General features: G+C 41.9%; 2 protein-coding genes across 2 annotated transcripts; both read left to right on the forward strand.

The window, feature by feature from the left end:
- Window positions 1–6: 6 nt before the first annotated feature.
- Window positions 7–3,772, forward strand: LOC135336022 (adhesion G protein-coupled receptor L2-like). Its single transcript, XM_064531791.1, has 7 exons — window positions 7–239; window positions 291–333; window positions 405–508; window positions 556–677; window positions 728–996; window positions 1,123–1,189; window positions 3,107–3,772. The coding sequence occupies exons 1-7, from the start codon at window positions 234–236 to the stop codon at window positions 3,609–3,611; spliced, it is 1,116 nt and encodes a 371-aa protein (XP_064387861.1). The 5' UTR covers window positions 7–233; the 3' UTR covers window positions 3,612–3,772.
- A 3,649-nt stretch (window positions 3,773–7,421) lies between these two features.
- On the forward strand, window positions 7,422–20,824 carry LOC135336408 (uncharacterized). The gene is made up of 14 exons (XM_064532171.1): window positions 7,422–7,534; window positions 13,719–13,862; window positions 14,117–14,248; window positions 14,333–14,491; window positions 14,729–14,869; window positions 14,982–15,185; window positions 15,453–15,665; window positions 15,939–16,166; window positions 16,459–16,884; window positions 17,300–17,485; window positions 17,801–18,001; window positions 18,055–18,237; window positions 19,115–19,259; window positions 19,895–20,824. Exons 1-14 carry the CDS (start codon window positions 7,477–7,479, stop codon window positions 20,172–20,174), a joined length of 2,700 nt encoding a protein of 899 aa, XP_064388241.1. The 5' UTR covers window positions 7,422–7,476; the 3' UTR covers window positions 20,175–20,824.
- The last annotated feature ends 4,367 nt before the right edge of the window (window positions 20,825–25,191 follow it).

The raw sequence follows: 25,191 nt of genomic DNA on the forward strand, positions 1-25,191 counted from the left end.
ACTCAACAGCCTCTCTACGCTTAAGCCCTTTGATTCTTAAAGAATGCCCTACAACAAACCGTTCACTTCGGCAAAGATTAAGTTACTCTGTTTTTTTGTCTGATGTGCTTTTCCTTCCTGAGAACAGAAGTACTAATCAGGTGTGATCTATTGTGGTGGCTGCAAGACTAGCTTGTCTGCAGACCAACAAGACAGTGCTCTCAGTACCAGTACGGACAAGCTTTCTGATCAGGATGACGGTATGAGCAATTTAAAAATATGTAAGTAAGTTCTTTGTGATTTGTCTGCAGAATAATATTGAAAACAGTAGCTGTGCTCTGTATAAGACTCAAGGTAAGTGCCCGGACTTTGCAGCTTTAACAAGCTCACTATACCTTTCATTTTTTCTATCTTTACTATTTCAGATCAGTTTGGAGCTTGGGACACTGCTGGATGTAAAGAGATAACCAGTTCCAATGGGAGAAAAGATTGCGAATGCAGACAATTGGGCCACTTTGGAATACTCTTTGTAAGAAATATATACACTACAACATTTTGATCTCCTCACGATTACAGGATTTGAATCCAACGTCATTACCTGAAAATCTTGCAATTGCTTTGAGCACCATCACATACATTGGCCTGAGCTTGTCTGTAGTGTGTCTTCTGGTGTTTATATTCACCATTTTTATCAGCAAGTAAGTAGCAACCTGCCCAGTTTGTTCGGCGTTTCTATTCTCTTTCGTAGGAAACTCCTCGCTGATAAACAAAACCAGATTCTCATCAACATGAGTATTTCACTGATGTTTCTGTACTTCACCTTCCTCATTGGAGGGTTCACTGTTGGTGTCCCACCTCTCTGTGGGCTCATGTCTGCCCTCCTGCAGTACTTCTTCCTAGTGTTTTTTTCCTGGATGGCTGTAGAAGCTGTCTGGCTCTACCTCAAACTGGTAGTGATAATGGGATCTCAGTCCCTCACCTCCAAGTTCATGCTGAAGGCTGGAATTCCAGCTTGGTGTAAGCAATCGTTAATAATGCTTATCTTGAGAGATTGCTTGTGTACTCAGAGTTGATATAGTACATTCAGTTTTGTTGCTATAATTATGTTTTTGAGGGTGCTTTTATATTATACTCCACATGCAGTACTGCCCTTTATGATTGTTGTCATCAGTGCTGGGGTGGGCTACCAATACTACAGCAACCTATACTAGTAAGTACCTACAGTTATGCCTCGGTGCGCATGCGCAATTAAGCGGGGTATACGGTAGTGTGTGTGTGTGTGTGTGTGTGTGTGTGTGTGTGTGTTTGGAAGGGGGTGTAGTAAGTACAAGGCTAACTGGGTTAGATGAAACTGCACCCGCTGAAACGTACCATTTTGACTCAAACGGAATGCATATTAATTAATTTTTATGAAGGACATTCAATAGACAGTTTATATTTTTCCGGTATTCAGAGGAGCACCAAACCCGTCATTGCCAGTCTACAAGTTTTGGTATCATTAATCTCCTGACTTGTGAATAGCTCAAGGAAAGGCGGGACCACTCCCATACATGCAAAGTCCGAGTGTCACTGTCAAACCATAGACTCAATGGTTAAACACCACAAAACATGCTGTTGAAAAGCAAGCTAAAAAAAATTTGATTTTGTATTTTGTTTAGGAAGTACAACTATATTAATTTAGACAGGCAAAATGTAACCTTTTAGTGATTCAAATAGAATAGATCTAGATTTAGCAGTGGCGTAGCCAGAGGGGTGCAGAGGGTGCTCCAGCACCCCCCCTCTGGCCTTAGACTCTGCTCCATAAGTTCATTTTACTAACTAGCTAGCTAGCTGATATGAGATACCGTATTCACCCAAATTACCGGGACACAAAAAAATAATTACGGCTTGCAGTGTCTCTTGGAATAGAGCAAGAAAAATTACGTTAAAGTCGAAGTGTCCCTTGTATTAGGGTGTCCCGTATAGTAATTAGAACGAATATTTCCCCATGGTATATGTACACGGCCTCGATTCCAGGCGGAGGCTAGCTCTGCAGCTAAAATGTATTTCGTGCAGTTTAGAAGCTGTGTAGTTCTTTTACCTATAGTTCCCTTAGAAACCTACTGCTCCTGACCAATATAGGAGAGCCCAATTCTACTTGCTGCATCACTACTGCTGACTTTTTCCCTTAGGCGCCAGTTCCCTTGCCTACCCCCCTCTTGCTGATTGTGTCTAGGAGCTTTCCACTAAGCAACGCGCAGCCCCTCCCCTTCTGGTCACGCTCCCGCATTGTGCATGCTCTTTTTCATTCTAATTAGATCAGGACGTCTACATTTCCGTCCGAAGTGTCCCTTAGAATGGAGTGTCCCGGTAATTCGGGTGAATACGGTAAATATAGAGCTCTCTTGCACGATCAACTCAAAACTCCACCTCCAACTAGCTAGCTCCACCTCCAAATATTCATTCCAGGCATTCCAGTCAGTGCACATGTGCAAAGCAACGTGGCTGAGCAGACCGAGCAGACCACCACACCGAGGTCCCCCACAGAGTTGCATACTGTTCAGCAGCTATCACCATCATCATCATATGTCACTCTTTCAGTTGAGCCCAGTTCACAGAGCAGCACTGCAACTGCAAGTGGCTTGTCACCCTGTCCTGCTAATTCACAAGCAGAACCTGGTTAGCAGCTGCATGATTTAATTGTCACAACTCAAAACAATGCATTTTATAGGATATCTTCAAATGAAGATGTGGCTTAACCACCAGCACCCTCAAAGCAGCAGTACCCTCATTTCTTTAGCTAGATTGCGTTAGAATCAATCTCAGAACATGTAACAACAAACATTTTCTGGGGGAGTGTCCCCAGACCCCCCCCCCCATTGGAGCCACATTTTGCACTGCCAGTGCGCTCTGCGCACGTAATTCGGACAATCCATTCATCCAGCACCCCCTCTCTCAAATCCTGGCTATACGCCCCTGTTTAGGGTGATCTTTATATTAGTCCGCAAAATACTGAATGCGGATGCAGGTGCATGCAAAGTTCTGTGTAGTTAATATACCAATGTACATTTTTATGAATAGGGCATGTAATATATATACGGTATTTAGTACCAACATCGATCACATACACACATCATTATTCATTCAGCTGTCATCCTACTGAATGGCCTTTCTATTATGGATTCATTCTTCCTTTTGTCATCATCTACGTATTCAACTGGTCCGTATTTGTTGCCATCATGGTGTCCATTTGCAAGCATTATAGAAACCTGCAGTCACTAAACGAGAGCTCCGTACTTCAACAGTTGAGGAATGTTAAGAAGAACTTGGTCATTGCAATGTGTCTATCAGTTGTACTTGGCCTGGGTTGGGGCCTTGGACTAGTATCAACAAGCTCTGGTCTTGTGGAGCTGTCATTCACATTCCAAGTGATATTCTCGATCTTTGTGGGTTCTCAAGGTGTGCTAATTTTTATTATATATGGTCTTCGAAGCACTAACTTCCGCCAGACATGGATAAAACTCTTTAGTGGCTGTAGATCAAACACTGATAACTTTGTGTCTTCTGAGAAAGGAAATACTAATCCACGAGATAATTCTAGCACTGTCAGAGTGGAGTTATCGAGCATGAACACATTACCAAGCAAACAGTAATCCCCACATAATGAAGAAAAGAACTGAAGTATAAAGACAAGATAAGATAAATAGCTGAGTTTCTAGCTGCTTCAGTTACTAGCTATATACTTAGAAGGTTGGAGGGACAGTTATCCCATTTTTATTGTAATTACAGATATTGATTTAGCATGAACACTGAAGTCACTGAAATGATAATTTTTATAATGGTTGTGGGCTGTTGGGAAGGAATGAATGATTGTGCTGGGATCACTAGTTTATGTTATGCTGGTTTTTATATATAGCTACCCAACACACTCATAATAATTATGTACCCATCAAAACCACTTCCCCTCACACCCACTACCCCCACTGCTCCCCACATCCATTATACCAACGCCTAGTACCCCCCAAAACCACCCACTTCTCCCACAACGCATGTGTAGTTCATGATGTGTCTTGACTTTTGGGCTTGATTTTTATAAAATTAATGGTGGACTTGAGACACCTCCTGTAATTCGTATAATTATGCACTCAATTAAGTCTCAACTGAGTGTACTAATTACAGGGGGTATCTCTATTTCATTGAGTCCACCATTAATTTTAGTGATTCCACTGTGTAGATGGTTTTGCATGTGCATGTTGCGGCTGGGTAGTTTTAATTTACCCATGAACTACCCGCTAATGCCGCTCTACAGTAGCAGAAAGTAACAATTAACGTTGTTAAAACAGGAAGTACCTATACTATAGACATGAAGTCACAATTAATACACAAGAAAACCACTACTTACTATGACATATAAAAACTATTACTGAATTACTATGACATATAAAATTATACCGGAATACTACGATGGCCCTGAGTGTTACTATAGCTATACCCACTTACCGATTCAAGACACTCCATCTATATTTATAGCAGTTTAAGTTTGCAATGGAGATGCAGATTAGTGAGACCAGCATAGTGGTGCTGGACATTGTACATGATGGCGAGGCTGCTCTGAGGGAACATATCAAGAACAAAACCACTGCTTTACAGAGGAAAGAGGTAATGCTATTATATACATTCTGTGTGGCTATTCACGGATACTTTTCTATAATTATACCATAACCAGGCCATTGATGATTCCTTCTATGTTGTTGACATTGCATGGTTGGGTACTGGAGCTCCATAGAGACTGGGTGACTGCCCTGCCCACTATCACTCCATTCTATGCCATCAAGTGCAACAACGACCCAGCCCTCTTGAAGACACTCGCTGCGCTAGGGACTGCATGGGTTCGACTGTGCAAGTAAGGTTTGTATTATTATTTTACTTCTCACAAACAGGCTGAGATCAAGGGTGTATTGAATTTGGGAGTTATTCCAAATCATATCATTTATGCCAATCCCTGCAAAAAGCTCTCTCATCTAAAGTATATGCAGTCGAGATGGGTGTTCAGACAATGACCTTTGACTGCGATTCTGAACTGCTCAAGATACGAGAAGAGTGTCCATCTGCAAGGTATGAGCTACCAACGGAATGTTGATGGTTTGGGAGGAGGGTATAGTGACTGAGCAAATTAATAGTGTAGGCTTAATTGTTCTGCGGATCAGAGCTGATGACTCAGAGGCTCAATGGAAACTTGGAATGAAATTCAGTTGCACGATACCTGAAGGTAAAATTCTTCTGAGTACTGCTAAAAGCCTAAACATCATTGGTGTATGTATGGTGGGTGCATGCCTTAATTTCATGCATATATACTGAAACAGCATACTTTTTATAGTTTCCATGTTCACTCACATGCATATCACAGATTGAAAATAGTTAATGCTTGACTTTGACTCAGTTGAACAGAGCACAGAGGAACTTTCTTAACTGCGTTAGTGATGATCCAGTTCATCAGACCTTGCAAAACCATCTTTCACACCCCTCCCACGTAGACTCGCAAGCCGTCACTGGCGAACAGTTCGCCTGCAACAGTGACAACTTGTGAGTCTACTCCCACGACCACAGGTAAGGTTTTTCCCCAGTGTGCATACATTAGGCATGTGCCAAATATTCCGGAATAATTGTTTGGGTTTGTCTTTTTACAATTAGGCACTAGTTTAATTGTGTTGCACATGCGCAGTAGCTCAGAACACACCCACATTCACATCCCTTCACATAGCCTCGATCCCAGGCCGAGTTTTCGCTTTTATAACGGTTAGGCAAACAACTAGGCCGCCTGGTACTAGTTGTCTGCGCATGCGTCAAATTTTCATTGTATTTGTGGTCGGAAAAAATATTTATAATCGAAATTTGTACACAGAAAATGCACAGAGTGAGTACACAAAAGATGCACATAGAGAGCTGCTTCACAAGGGTTGCCAGTTGTGCTGCAGCACGATTACAGTTACCCAGGGCAACTTCAGGATGATTGAATGCCTTCAAATTATGTTACAAAAAGATTTAGCAGGCTACTGGACTTCTCTGATTCTAGGCCCCAACTCGTAATTCTTTAGATTCTCTTGATGCCTGTCAAATGAGCAGGTCATACTCCAGTCCTGTAAGTATAGGACAATAATTACAAAGACGGTTAAACCCTTACCTCAAACTGTCCAGTCTCGTCCGTTAGTATAGCCAAGCGGAGCACTGTTGGGATAGCTGGATATTAGCCATTGCTCCTGTACAGAGAAATAGACATTCTAAATACGTGTAGATCTATATTAAATTTCTCGTGTCATGGCAGCACCAAGTTCTCTAGCTCACACTCTTCACTTGATCCACCATATTAATGATGAAACTATAGTCTGCCTAGATCTTGCCAAACATGAACAAGATTTAATAGCACAGGGCCCACACAAAAATGTCTGACCTTAACAAGCTTGACAAAGCTTTATACCTCTTCCCTTGTTGTTCAGTCTTCAGAGTAATGTTTTCTAAGCTTCAGAGAAGAGAGAAGCTTCAGCTAAGAGCCATTCCAATAATAATAAAACGAGAACTGACTTCTAGTACACGATAGTACACGAATATAAATGTCACGAAAGTGAACGAGAATATCCATTTGTCAGAATCTGACAAATGACTGACTGTAGGGCTGCAATCCGTCTCCCCTTTTGGAGGCGGGCCACGCCCATCTACTGTGTGGCCTGAATGTGTTTACAATCCGAGGGACTTGTGTGTATCCGATCCGAGGGACTTGTTGCTTGAGTGTGTATTAATGGATAGTGCTTTCAATGGTTAATCTATTGTAAGTATAGTCCTCACATTATGTTACGTCACAGCCACTGTACTTATCCACATTTATTTTTTACCCACAGGTTTAACTAATTTCTTATGAGATTGACTTGTCGCTTGAGTGTGTATCCGATCCGAGCCTCAAGTTATTGGATAAATCTACAGAGCTGATGTTTTACTTAGCTGTCTCTGTCTACAGTATATACAGAGAGGTAGCCTCTCCTTTCTGTTCTTATCACAATAACTGTTTTAAACGTTCAATGAGATAAAATACGATAAATAATAAATTAATTGTCCACCCACAAGGGGCTGGAGTCGAGGCTAGAGTGAGAAGAGAGCTGCGAGGCTCTGCTGACTTTGGCATCGATCGTTTTTAACAATCATTACCCACTCTTTGAGTTTCCCTGGATTTTACATGCAAAAATATGTTCATCATGATCTATGTGTGTATAAAAGCTAGCTATTAGTAGCTTTATGTTATGTAGCTTTGGCACCTCCACCGAGGCATCAGCACCCGCGGTGCTTTCATTTTTGTAATGATGTGCACTACATCATGACGTTAAGCCTTAATGACGTCATTGATTCAAACACAGTGAACCCCCTTATCATTCACCCCGAGCTGAGCTTATAAGGCACTAACCGTATGACCGCATTTCCATAGACTCTATATGCTCTTGCTATCGCAACTAAACAAAAGAACACAGGAGGATGGGAGTTTCAAGTCAACTTCTACTAACATTGATCGTCTTGCTCAATTCCACTGCTGGTAAGACACTGATTTTACACTGAAAATATTATGTTGAGGACTGTTGTGTCAATATAAAATTAATGCAGAAATATATTTACAATGTGGTAGGACATACTATGCTTCCAGTGTTATTATAGACTCGCAATCCGTTAATGTTGCACGGCGAACAGTAGACTGGTCAAACTCTGTGCAGAAACTCATGCAACATTTCCCACGATATTTGTGGCAACTCGATCAAGTGGCTATATATATAGACTGCATGCGGTTACTGTGCACAAGATCATTGATAATGACGTACAACTTAGCTAAAAGTATCACGTGTAGTAGACTGACGTCATGAAAACCACAGCCACTTCGAAATATTCTGACTGTGCAACACGAGTTTCTACATGGAGTTTGACTAGTCAATTTTTCGCCGTGCAACAGTGACAGCTTGCTATACCGTATAGCGGGTAATTTTCGTGGGCAGGCTGACCTCCACGAAATTTTATCGTAGGCGTGGCTTATCTGAACGTAGGAATGCCGTGCAGCCACGAGACTAAATGAAATTTTTACTCACGAAAACTACCGTTTCTCGAGTTGAACGAATTTTTTACCCCACGAAACTTACCCGCTATACGGTAGTCTATAGGTGTTATAATGTGATATCATTATTTTTCATAATTTTAAGTCTGGAGGAAGTTATTGACATTGGGTCAGGCAAAAAAACAGACTGTCCATGCAGGAGGTGGGTACGGGATGGGGAGGGTCCAACAAAGAGTCCAATAAAAGAGAGACAGACTAATTATTCTACTTTGATTAGTGTCTCTGAAAGCTGCCATTGTGGTCACATTGTCATATGTATTCTTTTGTAACTTTGTCCGTTTTTTACAATTTGTGTGATGAAATTGTTGTCAATTATTTCGCGCATGCATGCGCATACAAGGTATACCAGGCCGCTTTTCTCTTCGCGGCCTGGAATCGAGGCTAGTATGACTTGTACACCTCCGCCCTCGTGGTCGGGAGGTTTACTGTGTATTTGCAGCCCTGAATAGTGGACATCTCGAAACTCCGAACAAAGGACGATGTAATTGTATGTACATGCAATCTGCAAAAAAATGGTGTCCCCTACCTGTATCTGCTGCACCACATTGCTTGCTAGTGAGAGCTGAATTTGGCACTTGTTATCTATATGAGTTTTTATACTAGAAGCCATTGTTGAATTGATATGTCTATCTGATTAACCGTCAAACCCCCCACCTGTTTTGATGGCTTTATTTAGGCTAAACAAGGGGTGGGCGGATATTTAATTATGTGGCTACTATAAAACCGTGCAAGCGCCCATCCATGCAAGACAGTTATGCTGTATTTTCTGTGAAAACTACACAGCTCATCTTCTGTACAGTTACAGATCACGGAAGACACTCTGCCACAATAGAGAAGGGGGTCTGAGCTGGAAATAGACATGTGTTTTGGTGTTCAGAGGAAAGTTCAAACAGTCTCATCTTAGGATTGTGCTGTTGACACACACACCTTGTTGTTTCCCCGTGAGAGGGAGAGGATGTCCCCGTTGATAGACCAGCTCGCTTGATGTCTGTTCTAGGATAGTCTAGGGGCCAGCTGGACCTATAATAGCTCAGAGGCAAAATCAAGATAGTTAGGATTAGGTCTGAAAACTCTTGCAGCATTTCCGTGTGCTCTAGCGGAATGTGGCCAGAGCCAATGAAATGCATATCCTATGTAATGTGATTTTTAACCCAATGAAATGTGAGTATTGCCTCTGTGGAATTTGGATTACAGCCAATGGAATTTAGATACAACCAATGAGTATTGTTACATCTACTCCTTTATAACCTCCAATGTCACAAGTTTCCCACTAATTGACATTCCAAGAGCACACGTAAGTGCTGCAAGAGTCTCCAGACCTCTTTCTCTCTTCCCCCTCCCCCCTCTGAGAAAAGGTCTGGCCCCCAGACCAGTTCTAGGATAGATCTAACAAGATTGTATAGGTCTATATAATTATAGATAGTCCTAGTAACTTTTAAAATATTGTTTTGTGCACATCTATGAGCTAGCTAGCTATTTTAATAGCTACACACAGTGAAAATATTGACCTCTGACCCTCATGCGCAATAGTGGGCGCTTCTATATGATTGCAATTAGGCCTCTCAAGAGCGCATAAAAGAGAGAGAGCGTGTAAAACTTCCGTCTGCTACAGTACGGGCAGAACCCAAAACCACTACTATAAATAGAACTATATGCATGGTCACGTGGGACTACATTCCATGCACATGCAGCAGTGAGCAATTTCAAGAATTGTTCTTTTTATAGTAGTGGTTTTGGATTCTGCCCGTACTGTAGAGGATGCGTAAGTTACACGCTCTCTCTCTTTTATGCGCTCTTGGCCTCTACTGGACTTTCGGGCAATAGTATGGGATGGGCGGTTCGACGGTTAACTACGGTATTAGCCTCGATTCAAGGCCGATTAAAATACGGCCTGGTACCTATTGCAGGGGTGATAGTGCGCATGCGCTTCAAATTACCCAGAATAATTATGGGTATCGTACTACGAACGTAAAATCTTAGTAAATTACACAGGAAATTAGTCCGTTTACTAAGCCGTATAATACTTTAAATCTATGACTGAGTTCTGTGAAGCTGTGGCTTATGCCGTCTATTGCGTTGGTCTATAGAAGGCTTGAACACTAGTTTTAAGACAGAAGAGGCTCTCATCTACGTCTAAGATGGTCCTATAGCCGAGTTGTTTTCGCAAGTAGCAGTTTGAGGCACCATACACTTCCCATAGCCTGTACAGATCCAAGGTAAGACATCCTGACCATACAACCGTCCCTAGTAGAGGTAGATGAGAGCCTCTTCTGGCTTCAGACTAACGTGAAAGCCTTCTGAAACAACGCAATAGAGAGCTAAGCTGATGTACAAAGATAGAAAATAGATGAGAGAAAAAGAATGGGATTCCCCAGATTCTGGAGAATAAACTAACACATGCAATAAGTACCAAGCCGTATTTTAATCGGCCTGGAATAGAGGCTACTACGGTATAAATAATATTATACATTATACATGTATCCATCATAGATAGAAGAGGAAGAGTTGGAAACGCAGGGATGTTATTGTTAGTGTAGTATTTTGCAAGATCTACAAAACAGCTGTTGTTTCAACGATTGTTGTAGTACAGTTGTTTTAACACCTTTTGACTTCTGAGATCAAAGGAAATGCAGTGCCAATAAAATTGTGGCATATTGCACTGTGGTCAGTTCCAAGGCCGTAGCAAGCGGTCAGGCTTGTCAGGTTTTGGTCTGACCACTTTTTGGAGCTATAAGTAGGTAATGATCGTGATTATTGAAAATTGGATAATGGTGTCCGTAATGGTCGTCAATATTGTAATCGATTAGTAAAGCAGTTAACCGCAAAATTTACCTTGGCCTGACCACTCTAAACTTGCTTGCTACGCCCTTGAGTTCTGTGTATGGCACACATAAAAATATGACCATTCAGTGAAGTGCCCACACTCTCACCAAACAGTCAAGTCATTGCTTTATAGTGAAACACTCCGAGACAGTTACGGTTCCTGTGGTAAATTTACTATAGACAGCATAATTATGCATGCATGGTTTCGATGCAGTTAGCGACTGTAACTGATTTGTTCCGTGGGAGAAGCATAGTTATCACACATTATGCATTCCTTATTTTGATACTACAATATAAAACAGATCATTCCAACTTTCATCCGAGCTTTCTGGCTGTGCAAATAATTATATGGCTGTAGCTAGTAACTTGTTAGCTTTAATGTACCAGTGGCAGCCATATATTTGCACTGTGGTTTCTTGCTTAAACGTGTATAACAAGCATTATTATATTACGCCCCGAGGTGTAGCCGCATGTATGTGTGTGTATATTCCAGCTGTAACTGCTCAACGGTTACAATATAATTATAGCATAATAATCATAAGCTAACAGAATGTGTGTCCTATACAATACTTACATAATTATTACTACAACTTAATAATAGTATTATGTGTCGGTGCAAATGCACTAGCGAGGTACATTAGACTCTCTCGATAATCCGGTCACCTTTGGGACAGTGCAGCTTGGCTGGAATATAGCGAGGTGGCTGTATTTCTAAGTGCAATCCAATTTTATCTGCCAAACAACATCCAAAACGTCATATCCGGCCGTAATAAACGTACAATGAAAACCTAGCCGGTTTGCCAGCCAGTATTGGCCATATAAAATAGCGAATGGCCGCATTTCAGGGTGAGTTTTGTGCAGTAAACTTCTAGCTAGCAATCCGTGCCAAACCAATGGCTGGTATATCGAGGTAGCCGTGCTTCAGAGAGCCGGAATAGCGAGAGTCTACTGTATAATTTATGGTAGTGTGTCTGTGTGTCTGTGTGTGTAAACTACTACAGCTGCTCAAAGAGCAAGTAAGCTAGAGTTTCCGTCTTCTAGTCATGTTTTCAATTCGTGGATTTGCAAATTAATAATGCTTCGTTCTCGTTACTAAGAATACCATTGCAGCCTTTTCAGAAGAGTGTGTAGCTCACCCCAGATATATATCTCTCACACGTGCAAACTCTGGTGGCGAGTTCTTCTAATCAGTCAGTCACAAGTTTCAACGTCTATACACTATATATACCCACCCCCAGGAGAGACTATAGATATGGTTGCCATCGTGTGTCCGATCGTATAACGTGTGATGTATAACTATCACTCGTCTCATTCGATCCACCTGAAAAGGTTCTCAAGGATTATCGCACGCATCACACTCACTATATCTGCCTCTTCTTACATAGCAAACAATTATGTGTGTAAAGAAGAACGCGTCTGATTATGCTCTGGAATTTCCACTTGTGTCTCAGGCGGTGGAGGAATCGTTCTATGTGGATGATGGCTAACAGGTGCTGACTCCATTGAAATGGCCCTATAGAAGCTATCAACAAAGGCGGATTCCTGTTGAAAATGGAATTCGAGCGAAGCTATTGTCTTTAAAAACGTTGAACCCAGAACTGCACGCTTTTACTGAAGCGACGAGCACACGAAGACTCTAGGAACAGAGTAGAATGCATATCTCAATCAATTTTCGATTGGTAGTCGCGAAATTGTATGTATGTTCACAAGAAAATATAGCGAACATCTTCAGTGGTGATTGACATCAACGCTGAGGAATATTGATCAAACAATTGCGTCACTGAATCAAATAAAACCATGTATAGCTACAATTCATAAACTATTATACACAATTCATGGTGTACATGACTGTGCAGTTTTATGGGATTTTATGCAGTCAGCCCAGCTAGTCAATCACACACTAATTAATGCTGTTTTATGACCACTCATAATTTTTAATTCATGCATGGAAACAGTCAAAAACAAGTAAGAAGCTTACCTTTACAGTACTCAATGATCAGATCTGCTTCATGCTTGGAAGCTGAAAATATGACGCTGCATGGTATATACAGTGACCGCACTAAAATGTATTGCTGTCTTTTTTGACACAGTGTAGTGTGGTCTCTGTAAGGCCATAATTATATCTCGACTGATGTCTCCAACTGTAGCTATTATGATGAGCTACCTGGCTATGACAGTCACAGTTGCTTTTGAATAATCTCTTCTACACAATACAGTCCTAAAGTCAACTCTCTTTCTCGAACTAACTCAACCAATAGCATAAATAAATGCATGTACGGCATATATTTACATTAAACTTTCGGATCTTGGCCGTTCGACTGCAGCTAGCCAACTATACTACTATAGGTACATAGAATGAGCATAAAAACGAGCTCTATCACTGATATCTTGATGATGAAAAGAGACGAAGAGCAGGTATTAAAATTGCAGTTACTATATATATACCATTTGCATGCTATAATACGCATAAATTAACAACAAAGAGGCTGCATGCATGCACGGTGATAAAAACCACACCATTTGTTGTGAAGAGCTGTCAGACATACATGTATGGCTTTTATATAATTAGAGTATAAAGCTTTTCCTTCATTTATTGTGCTCCCACATATATAACCCTAACCCTTAGCTTGCTATTCGAACGTCTTTTACACTGAAAACAAAAAGTATACAGAGGTGGCTTTTGCAGAGGGGCCATTTTACCACAAACCGCAGTTGAAATCTGCATGCATGTATATCGGCTTTCATGCAGTTTCGTAGCCTGTGCAATTTATACATGTATTGACTAATTCTACAGGTTTGGCTCAAGTCGAATGTTACAGTAATGCAAACTTTGGTTGCAGTGGTGTCAGTGCAGGATTTAGGGCCTCAGGTCAAGACTGCTGTGATGATGGATTCTTGGCTTTCAATGCAGGAGGCGATTTCTGTGAACTGTGCTCCGGTAAGGTTTATAAGATTCATACATGGCCATTCTTCAATATCAATTCAACACTCAAATTTTCCCAATTAGCTATGTGGTAAACAAGAAGCCTAGGAGGTCTGTTATTTTTTGTCTAGATGGTTGTGGGTATTTTTGTCTAGAAAGGTGGTTAGTACCAACCACTACATGATCACATCCCTGCTCTAAGAATTATGTGATTGCATATATCTTTGTATATAGCTCATGTAATTATAATTTCATTCCTCCATTCCCAGGCAATGTGCTTTGCTCGGCTAACGTTGGCTGCACTGCTGCCTTTGATGCCAGTCAAGCTCAGGGTCGTGGCGAGTGTTGTGCTACTGGTGGGGGAGTGGCTTACACAGACAGTGCAGGAAGATGTGTACAATGTGAGTCTATCTATACTCTATCATAGCATATAGTGGAAAAACTACTTGCTATTGTGTTGCATAATTATTATGCTCTTTCTTAAGGTCCCACTTCCATCACCGGTTGCTTAACTGGGAACCAGTGTAATGGAGACACTATCCCCCTCACCTCGACTGAGTCAGCTGCTGCTCAAGTCAGAGAGTGCTGTGTCAGCACTGCCGGACTTTCCTACAACCTACTGGGACAATGCATCGACTGTGTTGGTATGTCATCTCTCAATAGGCATTGCAGTTATTGTGTACATGTAAAATTATAATTATTATCGAGTTAATGTCCATGCAGTGAAACTAGCTGTCACGCACCCTTAGATGTGACACAATGCTATGGAGAATTTGGGGCCTATTAATCTGGCTGTATTAATAGAGGCCTATAGCATATAGGGTGACCACAATAGACACTATTAACCTATGAGTACATGTATCATTGTACAATCTCCACAGTGTTTGGATTTCTTGATGAGAGGCTGGAAGAAGAGGAGAGGGGACAAGGCTATACAGTTAGTATTGGCTACACCAAACGACCTGCCTCAGTTAACAACCTTATCAGAGGAAACATCGCTGTAGCTGATGGTGGGACTGCAGGTGAGGCTAATTGTCTAATTCTTGAAATATCCCAAAATTGTTAAAATTCTGTTTAGCTACAAATCTATAATCATTGCCACTGGGCTGGCGTCAAATTGTTATTTTTTTGCAGACCCAGTCACAGATTTTCAGATCAGTACCGACAGATACACAGTTCGTCCGGGTGTGAATCAAGATATCATTGTTACATATCGAGTGGACAGTGTTGCTCAAGAGCCCATGGAGTCTGCCCAACTGCAACTGAGTATCAGTACAACACCACCTAGGAGATTGCTGACACGTGACACATTTGAGCTGGCTATCATCGACAGTGACAGTAAGTATTATGTAACTATGTTGATACTTTGGATGTTTGTGCCCATAAAACTTAATAATACCAGAGAGTAGTGTAGAATGTATACATGTAGAATTGCAAGAGAAAACTTACTATAGCTATAATAATTTTTATACTGAGTTACGCAGTGGGACCACACTATAATTATAAAGGCTCTTCTATACACTGTGTGTAGCATTTATTCTACTTTTTGTTCAAGTGAGGTGGAAATGGAAGTTCATTTGTGATGTAAACATTCTTCCCCTGCAGTGGTGATATTCCAGCTAACTGAGAACGATTATCGATCCAGTGAAAGTGAGCTTCGAATCAACGCTCAAGTGAACAAGAATCTCCGTATTGCCAGTCGAGTCGTGTTGGAGGTCACTCCGTACACTGTAGGAGATGCCTTGATGGCTGGTATACCTGCACTACCCAACGTTCCAGCTGATAACAACGCCCGCTCCCCCAATCGTGCTCTAATCAGTAAGCTGCACGATATAGAAATTCTGCCCATAAAAATTACAGCTTGAATTTTCATCAAGTGGTAGCTTTTTAATTTAAATTTAGTATGTAAATATTTGCGTCGAACACAATAAGTTTCTCCCTGATTTTTGCTAAGCAAAACACGTAGTAAAATTGGCCTAAGAGGTGGTTAGTAACACCATGCACTACGTGTGGAATATCCTTGCATGTATAATTATTATAATTATAGCTCATGTTGTTAGTGTAACTTATCTGTTACGTATTTTTTTACAGCACCTGAACGTCAAGATTTCAATGACAGTGTGATTACTGTCGTTTTCGAAGCTGACGAATTTGGTAACCAAGTAAATGATGTTGCGGTTCCAGTGCCAATAACTGATGATGCTATTGATGAGGCTCAAGAGGAAGTGTTTGTGATTGACCTGACTCTTCAGTTGTCTATAAATTCTCAGATTTCGATTGGTCGTCGAAGTTCTCTCTGTAGAATCACCGATGATGACGGCGAGTGTTTTAGTTCAGTAGTAGAATTATTTTAGCTATATCAGTGATGTGTCCAGAATTTTTAAAGTGGCCTCAACTGAATTAATCAAATTTGCCTATCTAAGAGGGTGATTAGCACCAACCACCACCATGCACTACCGATCAGTTACATCCCTGCTATATATGTAGCATTATTGGACATTTATTGGTACTACGTGCATGCACTCAGCCTGTTTTCGATATTACAGTGCAAGTATTATTATAGTTTATTTGCGGCTTTTTCTCAAAGCTATAGTAATTATTTCTCCTGCAGACCTTCAAATTGGTTTCCAGTTCGCAAGTTACACTTTCGATGAGCCTCGATTTGAGGAAGAAATTTTTAATGTTGTGTTCCTGGAAAAACAAAATGGTCGAATCTCTGAACAAACTCATATCGTTATCGTCGGAATCAACGAAGCCACGCCCAATACAAACGTACAAGCAGCCACCCTCTCTACTGTCAACGCAGAAAATGACTATGTTGTGAACCTCCCTGGAGTAAATACAATTGTATTGGAATTTGGACCAAAGGAACAATTATTGGATTTCCCTTTTATACTTTTTCCTGATGATATTGCCGAGGGTACAGAAGCTTTCCAAGCGAGTTCCCAGCCTGAAGATCCACTGCATCCATCGTTTACTGCTCCCAGTGCAAATGTCCTGTTCCCCTCTACGTTCATTGTCATCGCAGATGATGATTGTAAGTTTAGCTGTATAATTAAGCATGCATGTGGATTGGAAAAATGATGCACGTACATTCTATGAAACCTGTTTACAGCTAGTAGGCTGTAATAAAGAGATGTCCTGTTAACAGGTCTTTGTTGCATTTTAACCTTTGAGATCGAAAGAAACATTGTGCCGATATCTGCCATATGGCATAGTTCAGACAGATAATGTAACGTATATCAACACTAGTTGTACATGCATGTTCATGACGTTGTAACAGATTGGAGTTATGCTCTCATCTGATTTTTTTCCCACGTTTTTTGGTGTTTCCCCTGGCCAATCCTAGCAATATTTCACATTGCAACTGTTTTCTAGTCAGATATAGATATACATTTAGGACTATTCTTTTTCTCCTATATTTTTCTCTCCTATATTTTTCTCTTCTGCAGTTGTTTGTCAAGAGTTGGAATTGCTTGTTAATGGTAGTATTGAGTACTCACCTGACACGACGGCTCCATACCTTGAGGGAACTAACGCTGAGCACACCTGTTTCCCTGGATTCATTCTTATTGGAAACGTTATCAGAGTTTGTCAGAGTGACAGCACTTTCAGTGGAGTACCACCAACGTGTCAACGTAAGTTGTTACTTCAATATTGATACACCTCTTCTTTTTGGCCTCCTGCATGCATCTGTTCCACAGTGAAATTAAAATTATTTATCTAACAGATTTAGTACCATAGCACTATAACCGCTGTAATGCAGATAAAAAAGTGACCTAGCCTGCTCACCAGATTTAGTAGGTGTGTCCAGGGATATAGTGTGTCTAAATATAAGCTCCAGCATTGACTGGACATAATAATATAGGGTGCTTAGGTTGGAGTTGGGTTTTAAGGTTGCATATTATATATACGTCATTGAAATTAAGAGCACTCATTGATGTTGCATCCAGGTATACAGTGTGAAGAGCTGCCACCTCTTGGGAATGGATCAATCTTGTATCATATCGGCACCACTTTCCTGGGAACCATAGCAATGTACACTTGTGATGATGGGTTCTTCCTAGATGGGGATAATGAGAGGAACTGTACCACTGGAGAGGCAGGAAGTAGAATGGTGTGGGTGTGGACTGGCCAAGAACCAAGATGTGTCCGTAAGTTGTGAAAACATAATTATGTAGCCTCTAATCACATAATAATCTCACAGCCTTGTGTAATAATCTTCCACCACTCGCTAATGGAATGATCATCTACAATGCGTCTGAAGGACCACATAGGACAGTTGCTACATACACCTGTGATGAAGGGTTCCAGCTCCTAGGAGATGAGATAAGGACCTGTGAAGATGGAGTGTGGGCGGAAGCTAGTCCTCTTCAGTGTGCACAAGAAAGTGTGTTTAAAAGAGTATTTATTTGCTTTAGCAATCATTACAACGATAATTATAGGGAATGTGTACAGTGCCTTTAGCTTTGAGAGTAAATTTAACCACAGAGTGAGTAGTTGTACTTAAATGTATCTCAAGATTGGAACATTTCTAAGAAATTGTGCTGATACCATTGTGTAGGTGAATAAATAAGCTACAACCTTATTTGAACATATTTCCCCAAAAGTTGTTGTAGTGGGAAATCATTTTAGGTAAAAATGGGGGTGATCGTAAAATATATGTGTAACATGAAATATCTCCGGAACTAAAGTATTTCTGGACAACTTTTTGTATAAAAAAATAGAAAATTTATTAATAATTAATGTGCAAAAACAATTAGACCTTAGCCGACAAATTTGCTTGAGTTCCATCGCTAAGCGAAAAGGCACTTAAAATATCCCATAATTGAGTACGTGTACTTATGTAAGCTATACGTAACCATGCATATGTTAGCTAAACTATTCAGGAATGTTGTGCCAAAGTTCCATACCTTAGCCGAAAACAATTGGTCTTTTCCATCGCTAAGTGATTGTCCACTATAGAAAAATGTTGGTGTTTTATAAACCACCACATACCCACCACCTTTGGTTGCCATGGAAATATTTTCGGATATGTTTTAGATAATTTGTTCACCAACACAATGGTATCATCATATTTTCTTAGAAATGTTCCAATCTCAAAATATTTACATTTATGTACTAACACGTACCAAATTGTGTTTATTTACTCTATAGACTAAAGGCACTGTATATGGCGTGTATATGTTTTTAGCTCAAAACAGGACTTAAGACTATTAATTTTATGTACTTACGACTTATTGCAACTCCTTCACTACTGAGTGTAGGTGCTGTGATTGGTATTGTGATTGGATCATTGGCTCTTATAGTTGTTCTATTGGTGGCCGTCGTTTTGCTGGTTGCTCTGAGATATCAGAGATATAAATCGAAGACCTTGGATATCAATGAAAGTAACCCACCACATCTAGATATGTGAGTTCATCAGTAATTCATTGCTACGTATACTATTTTAATATGCCTCGGTGCATGCGCAAGGGAGGTATACGGTAGTAGTGCTTTTGTGTGTGTGTATGTTGTCTGTGTAGACTGCTACAGCTGCTAAAGGGATTAATTAAGTGAAAGTAAGAGTTTCTATAGGCTTTTCTATAGTCATATTTTCTTGATTTTAAGGCAAAATAATGCTTGGTTATTGAGTTATCTTAGCTTTGCTTACTTGGAATACCATTACAGCGTTTTCAGAAGAATGCGTAGCAAAACTTTTCATGGAGTGTTGCTAAGAGACTCAGTAGTTAGCTCTGCACTGGAACGCTAGCTATTGGTATAGCTGCAATAGTGAAAGTGTGAGAAGAGAGCTGCGAGGCTAATTTTGTACTTCTGGCATCATTTTCAGCATTAAATCATGCATGGTCGATCATTTCCTTTTTCCCACTCATCGAGTTACATTTGCCTGCATGCAGCAAACATTAATGCAAAGTTAATCAATATACCATGTGTATTAGCAATAGCTATGGCTATTAGTAGCTTTATGTTATGTAGCTTTGAAACATCCACCGAGGCATCAGCACCCGTGGTGCTTTCATGAATGTCAAACACCCACATATGTACAGGAGGCCTGAAGTTGTTCTGGATGAGCTTACCCACCATGACTATGATTACATCAGTGTATTTCAAGAGGCAAACTTGATGAGTACCACTGTAAACCCTCAACCCTCTACAGCAAGGGATGGTGCTTCAGAGGTGCAGTTTGAACTAACACCTTGTGATGCTTATGGGTCTGGAAACCCTCAACCCTCTACAGTAGGGGATGATGTTTCAGAGGTGCAGTTTGAACTAACACCCTGTGAGGCTTATGGACCTGTGACTATCCCCATGTACGATGACAGTTAAAGCTATGTAATTGTAATTTATAACTATAATATTATAGCACTTATACGGAAACTGATAGCTAGTAATGTAATGGTGAGTTTTAATTCTTCTCCTCTTCCTCCTCACTATATATGTTTTGTAATTATTGTAATTTTGTACACTAAAATGGGTTAATTAATACATGCATGCAGGAGAGACACTGTGATGTACATTAATGTTACTATTATAAACGGATTAATTTTAGCAAATTTGTAATTGACGCTAAATTATGTTCGTGATAATAATGAATCTCATTAAATGTACTTTGAGTTTACTTTTACAAGAACTGTGTGCTGGCTCCCACCAGATGTGTTGATAAAGTGTGATAACTATAGCGAACAACCCAGTAGCCTACACAAAATACTTCGGATAGAAAGCATAATATTTGCGTGTTATTTTTGATCCTATGTGACCATTATTTTATTCTTATCCCATATATAGTTACATTGAAGGCTCTAATTTCCAACATGACAAGATAAAAGGAAATCCTGGTATTAAAATTTGTGAAATTAATGTTATTCATAGCGTGTCTAATTACTCGCAAGTGGCATTTTCCAATATCTGTGACTACAAATTTTTGCGATTTATTCTCATACACAGAAAATTAATGGCAGAAATTAATTACCCTTATGTCACCGGTAGGTTGGTACTTGATATAAGACTCACGAATATAGCTGAATCAGCAATAAACTACAATATAATTACAGTAGTTCCTACAGTTCCACGGATCCACAATTCCATGGTTCCACCGTTCCATGGTTCCATAGTTCCATGGTTCCACAGTTCCATGGTTCCACCGTTCCATGGTTCCATGGTTCCACAGTTCCATGGTTCCACCGTTCCATGGTTCCATGGTTCCACAGTTCCATGGTTCCACAGTTCCATGGTTCCACCGTTCCATGGTTCCATGGTTCCACCGTTCCATGGTTCCATGATTCCATGGTTCCACCGTTCCACCGTTCCATGGTTCCATAGTTCCATGGTTCCATGGTTCCACCGTTCCACCGTTCCATGGTTCCATAGTTCCACCGTTCCATGGTTCCACAGTTCCATGGTTCCACTGTTCCATGGTTCCATGGTTCCACAGTTCCATGGTTCCACCGTTCCATAGTTCCATGGTTCCACAGTTCCACCGTTCCACAGTTCCATGGTTCCACAGTTCCATGGTTCCACAGTTCCATGGTTCCACCGTTCCATGGTTCCATGGTTCCATAGTTCCATGGTTCCATAGTTCCATGCTTCCATAGTTCCATGGTTCCACAGTTCCATGGTTCCACAGTTCCATGGTTCCACCGTCCATGGTTCCATAGTTCCATGGTTCCACCGTTCCATGGTTCCATGGTTCCACAGTTCCATGGTTCCACTGTTCCACCGTTCCATGGTTCCATGGTTCCACAGTTCCATGGTTCCACCGTCCATGGTTCCATAGTTCCATGGTTCCACAGTTCCATGGTTCCACCGTTCCATGGTTCCATAGTTCCATAGTTACATGGTTCCACCGTTCCATGGTTCCATGGTTCCATAGTTCCATGGTTCCACGGTTCACAGTTCCATGGTTCCACAGTTCCATGGTTCCACAGTTCCATAGTTCCACCGTTCCACCGTTCCATGGTTCCATGGTTCCACCGTTCCATGGTTCCATGGTTTCATAGTTCCATGGTTCCACCGTTCCATGGTTCCACAGTTCCATGGTTCCACCGTTCCATGGTTCCATGGTTCCATAGTTCCATGGTTCCACGGTTCACAGTTCCATGGTTCCACAGTTCCATGGTTCCACAGTTCCATAGTTCCACCGTTCCACCGTTCCATGGTTCCATGGTTCCACCGTTCCATGGTTCCATGGTTTCATAGTTCCATGGTTCCACCGTTCCATGGTTCCACAGTTCCATGGTTCCACAGTTCCATGGTTCCACCGTTCCACCGTTCCATAGTTCCATGGTTCCACAGTTCCATGGTTCCACAGTTCCATGGTTCCACCGTTCCACCGTTCCATAGTTCCATGGTTCCACAGTTCCATGGTTCCACAGTTCCATGGTTCCACCGTTCCATGGTTCCATAGTTCCATGGTTCCACAGTTCCTGGTTCCATAGTTCCACAGTTCCATGGTTCCACCGTTCCATGGTTCCACCGTTCCATGGTTCCATGGTTCCATAGTTCCATGGTTCATGGTTCCACCGTTCCATGGTTCCATGGTTCCACAGTTCCATGGTTCCACCGTTCCACCGTTCAACCGTTCCACCGTTCCATGGTTCCATAGTTCCATGGTTCCACCGTTCCATGGTTCCACAGTTCCATGGTTCCACCGTTCCATGGTTCCATGGTTCCACCGTTCCATGGTTCCATGGTTCAATAGTTCCATGGTTCATGGTTCCACAGTTCCATGGTTCCACAGTTCCATGGTTCCACCGTTCCACCTTTCCGCCTTTCCACCGTTCCACTGTTCCACCGTTCCATGATTCCATGGTTCCGTAGTTCCATAGTTCCTACAGTTCCATGGTTCCACAGTTCCACGGTTCCATGGTTCCATGGTTCCATAGTTCCATGGTTCCATGGTTCCACGGTTCCATAGTTCCATGGTTCCACAGTTCCATGGTTCCACCGTTCCATGGTTCCATAGTTCATGGTTCCATAGTTCCATGGTTCAACAGTTCCATGGTTCCACCGTTCCATGGTTCCACCGTTCCATGGTTCCACGATTCCATAGTTTCATGGTTCCACAGTTCCACCGTTCCAAGCGTTCCATGGTTCCACCGTTCACGGTTCGAAGGTTTAATGGTTCCAAGTGTTCCATGGTTCCAAGCGTTCCATAGTTCCACAGTTCCATGGTTCCACTGTTCCACAGTTTCATGGTTCCACGGTTCCATGGTTCCATAGTTCCATGGTTCTATGGTTCCATAGTTCCAAGCGTTCCATGGTTCCATGGTTCCAAGCGTTCCATAGTTCCATGGTTCCATAGTTCCATGGTTCCACCGTTCCACAGTTCCATGGTTCCACGGTTCCATGATTCCAAGCGTTCCATGGTTCCACAGTTCCATGGTTCCACAATTCATAGTTCTATAGTTCCAAGCGTTCCATGGTTCCAAGCGTTACATGGTTCCAAGCGTTCCATGGTTCCAAGCGTCCATGGTTCCACATCTATGGTTCCACGGTTCCATGGTTCTACGGTTCCATTGTTCCACGGTTCCATGGTTCCACAGTTCCATGGTTCCACGGTTCCACGGTTCCACGGTTCCATGGTTCCACAGTTCCACGGTTCCATGGTTCCAAGCGTTCCATGGTTCCACAGTTCCATGGTTCCATTGTTCCACAGTTCCATGGTTCTATGGTTCCATAGTTCCATAGTTCCAAGCGTTTCATGGTTCAAAGCGTTCCATGGTTCCATAGTTCCAAGCATTCCATGATTCCTACTGTTCCATGGTTCCAAGCGTTCCATGGTTCCATAGTTCCAAGCGTTCCATGATTCCATGGTTCCACAGTTCCACGGTTCCATTGTTCCACAGTTCCATGGTTCTATGGTTCCATAGTTCCATAGTTCCAACCGTTCCATGGTTCCATAGTTCCAAGCGTTCCATGATTCCATGGTTCCATAGTTCCAAGCGTTCCATGGTTCCATGGTTCCACAGTTCCACGGTTCCATGGTTCCAAGCGTTCCATGGTTCCACAGTTCCATGGTTCCATTGTTCCACAGTTCCATGGTTCTATGGTTCCATAGTTCCATAGTTCCAAGCGTTTCATGGTTCAAAGCGTTCCATGGTTCCATAGTTCCAAGCATTCCATGATTCCTACTGTTCCATGGTTCCAAGCGTTCCATGGTTCCATGGTTCCACAGTTCCACGGTTTCATGGTTCCAAGCGTTCCATGGTTCCACAGTTCCATGGTTCCATTGTTCCACAGTTCCATGGTTCTATGGTTCCATAGTTCCATAGTTCCAACCGTTCCATGGTTCCATAGTTCCAAGCGTTCCATGATTCCATGGTTCCATAGTTCCAAGCGTTCCATGGTTCCATGGTTCCACAGTTCCACGGTTCCATGGTTCCAAGCGTTCCATGGTTCCACAGTTCCATGGTTCCATTGTTCCACAGTTCCATGGTTCTATGGTTCCATAGTTCCATAGTTCCAAGCGTTCCATGGTTCCAAGCGTTCCATGGTTCCATAGTTCCAAGCATTCCATGATTCCTACTGTTCCATGGTTCCAAGCGTTCCATGGTTCCATAGTTCCAAGCGTTCCATGATTCCTACTGTTCCATGGTTCCAAGCGTTCCATGGTTCCTACTGTTCCATGGTTCCAAGTGTTCCATGGTTCCTACTGTTCCATGATTCCAAGTGTTCCATAGTTCCAAGCATTCCATTGTTCCAAGTGTTCCATGATTGTTGAACATTTTTAAAGGAACAGTGGGAACCATGGAACGCTGGGAACGAGGAACAGTATAGAAACCATGCACGGAACAGTAGGAACCATGGAACCATGGAAGAAAAATGAAAAGTTGGACCCATAGAACACTTAGAACCTAGAAACAGTAGGAACCATGGAACAGCAGGAACTATGGAACGCTTGGAACCATGGAACTATGGAACCATGGAACCTTGGAACGCTTGGAATACTTGGAACTATGGAACCATGGAACCCTTGAAACTATGGAACCATGGAACCATGGAACGCTTGGAACTGTGGAACCATGGAACTATGGAACCATGGAACGCTTGGAACGGTGGAACTGTGGAACCATGAAACTATGGAACCGTGGAACCATGGAACGCTTGGAACGGTGGAACGGTGGAACCATGGAACCATGGAACGGTGGAACCATGGAACTGTGGAACCATGGAACTATGGAACGGTGGAACGGTGGAACGGTGGAACGGTGGAACGGTGGAACGGTGGAACGGTGGAACGGTGGAACGGTGGAACCATGGAACCATGGAACGGTGGAACCATGGAACTGTGGAACCATGGAACCGTGGAACCATGGAACCATGGAACGGTGGAACCATGGAACTA

The sequence above is a fragment of the Halichondria panicea genome, chromosome 5 (assembly GCF_963675165.1).
Source record: "Halichondria panicea chromosome 5, odHalPani1.1, whole genome shotgun sequence".
In the NCBI taxonomy this organism is placed as follows: Eukaryota; Metazoa; Porifera; class Demospongiae; order Suberitida; family Halichondriidae; genus Halichondria; species Halichondria panicea.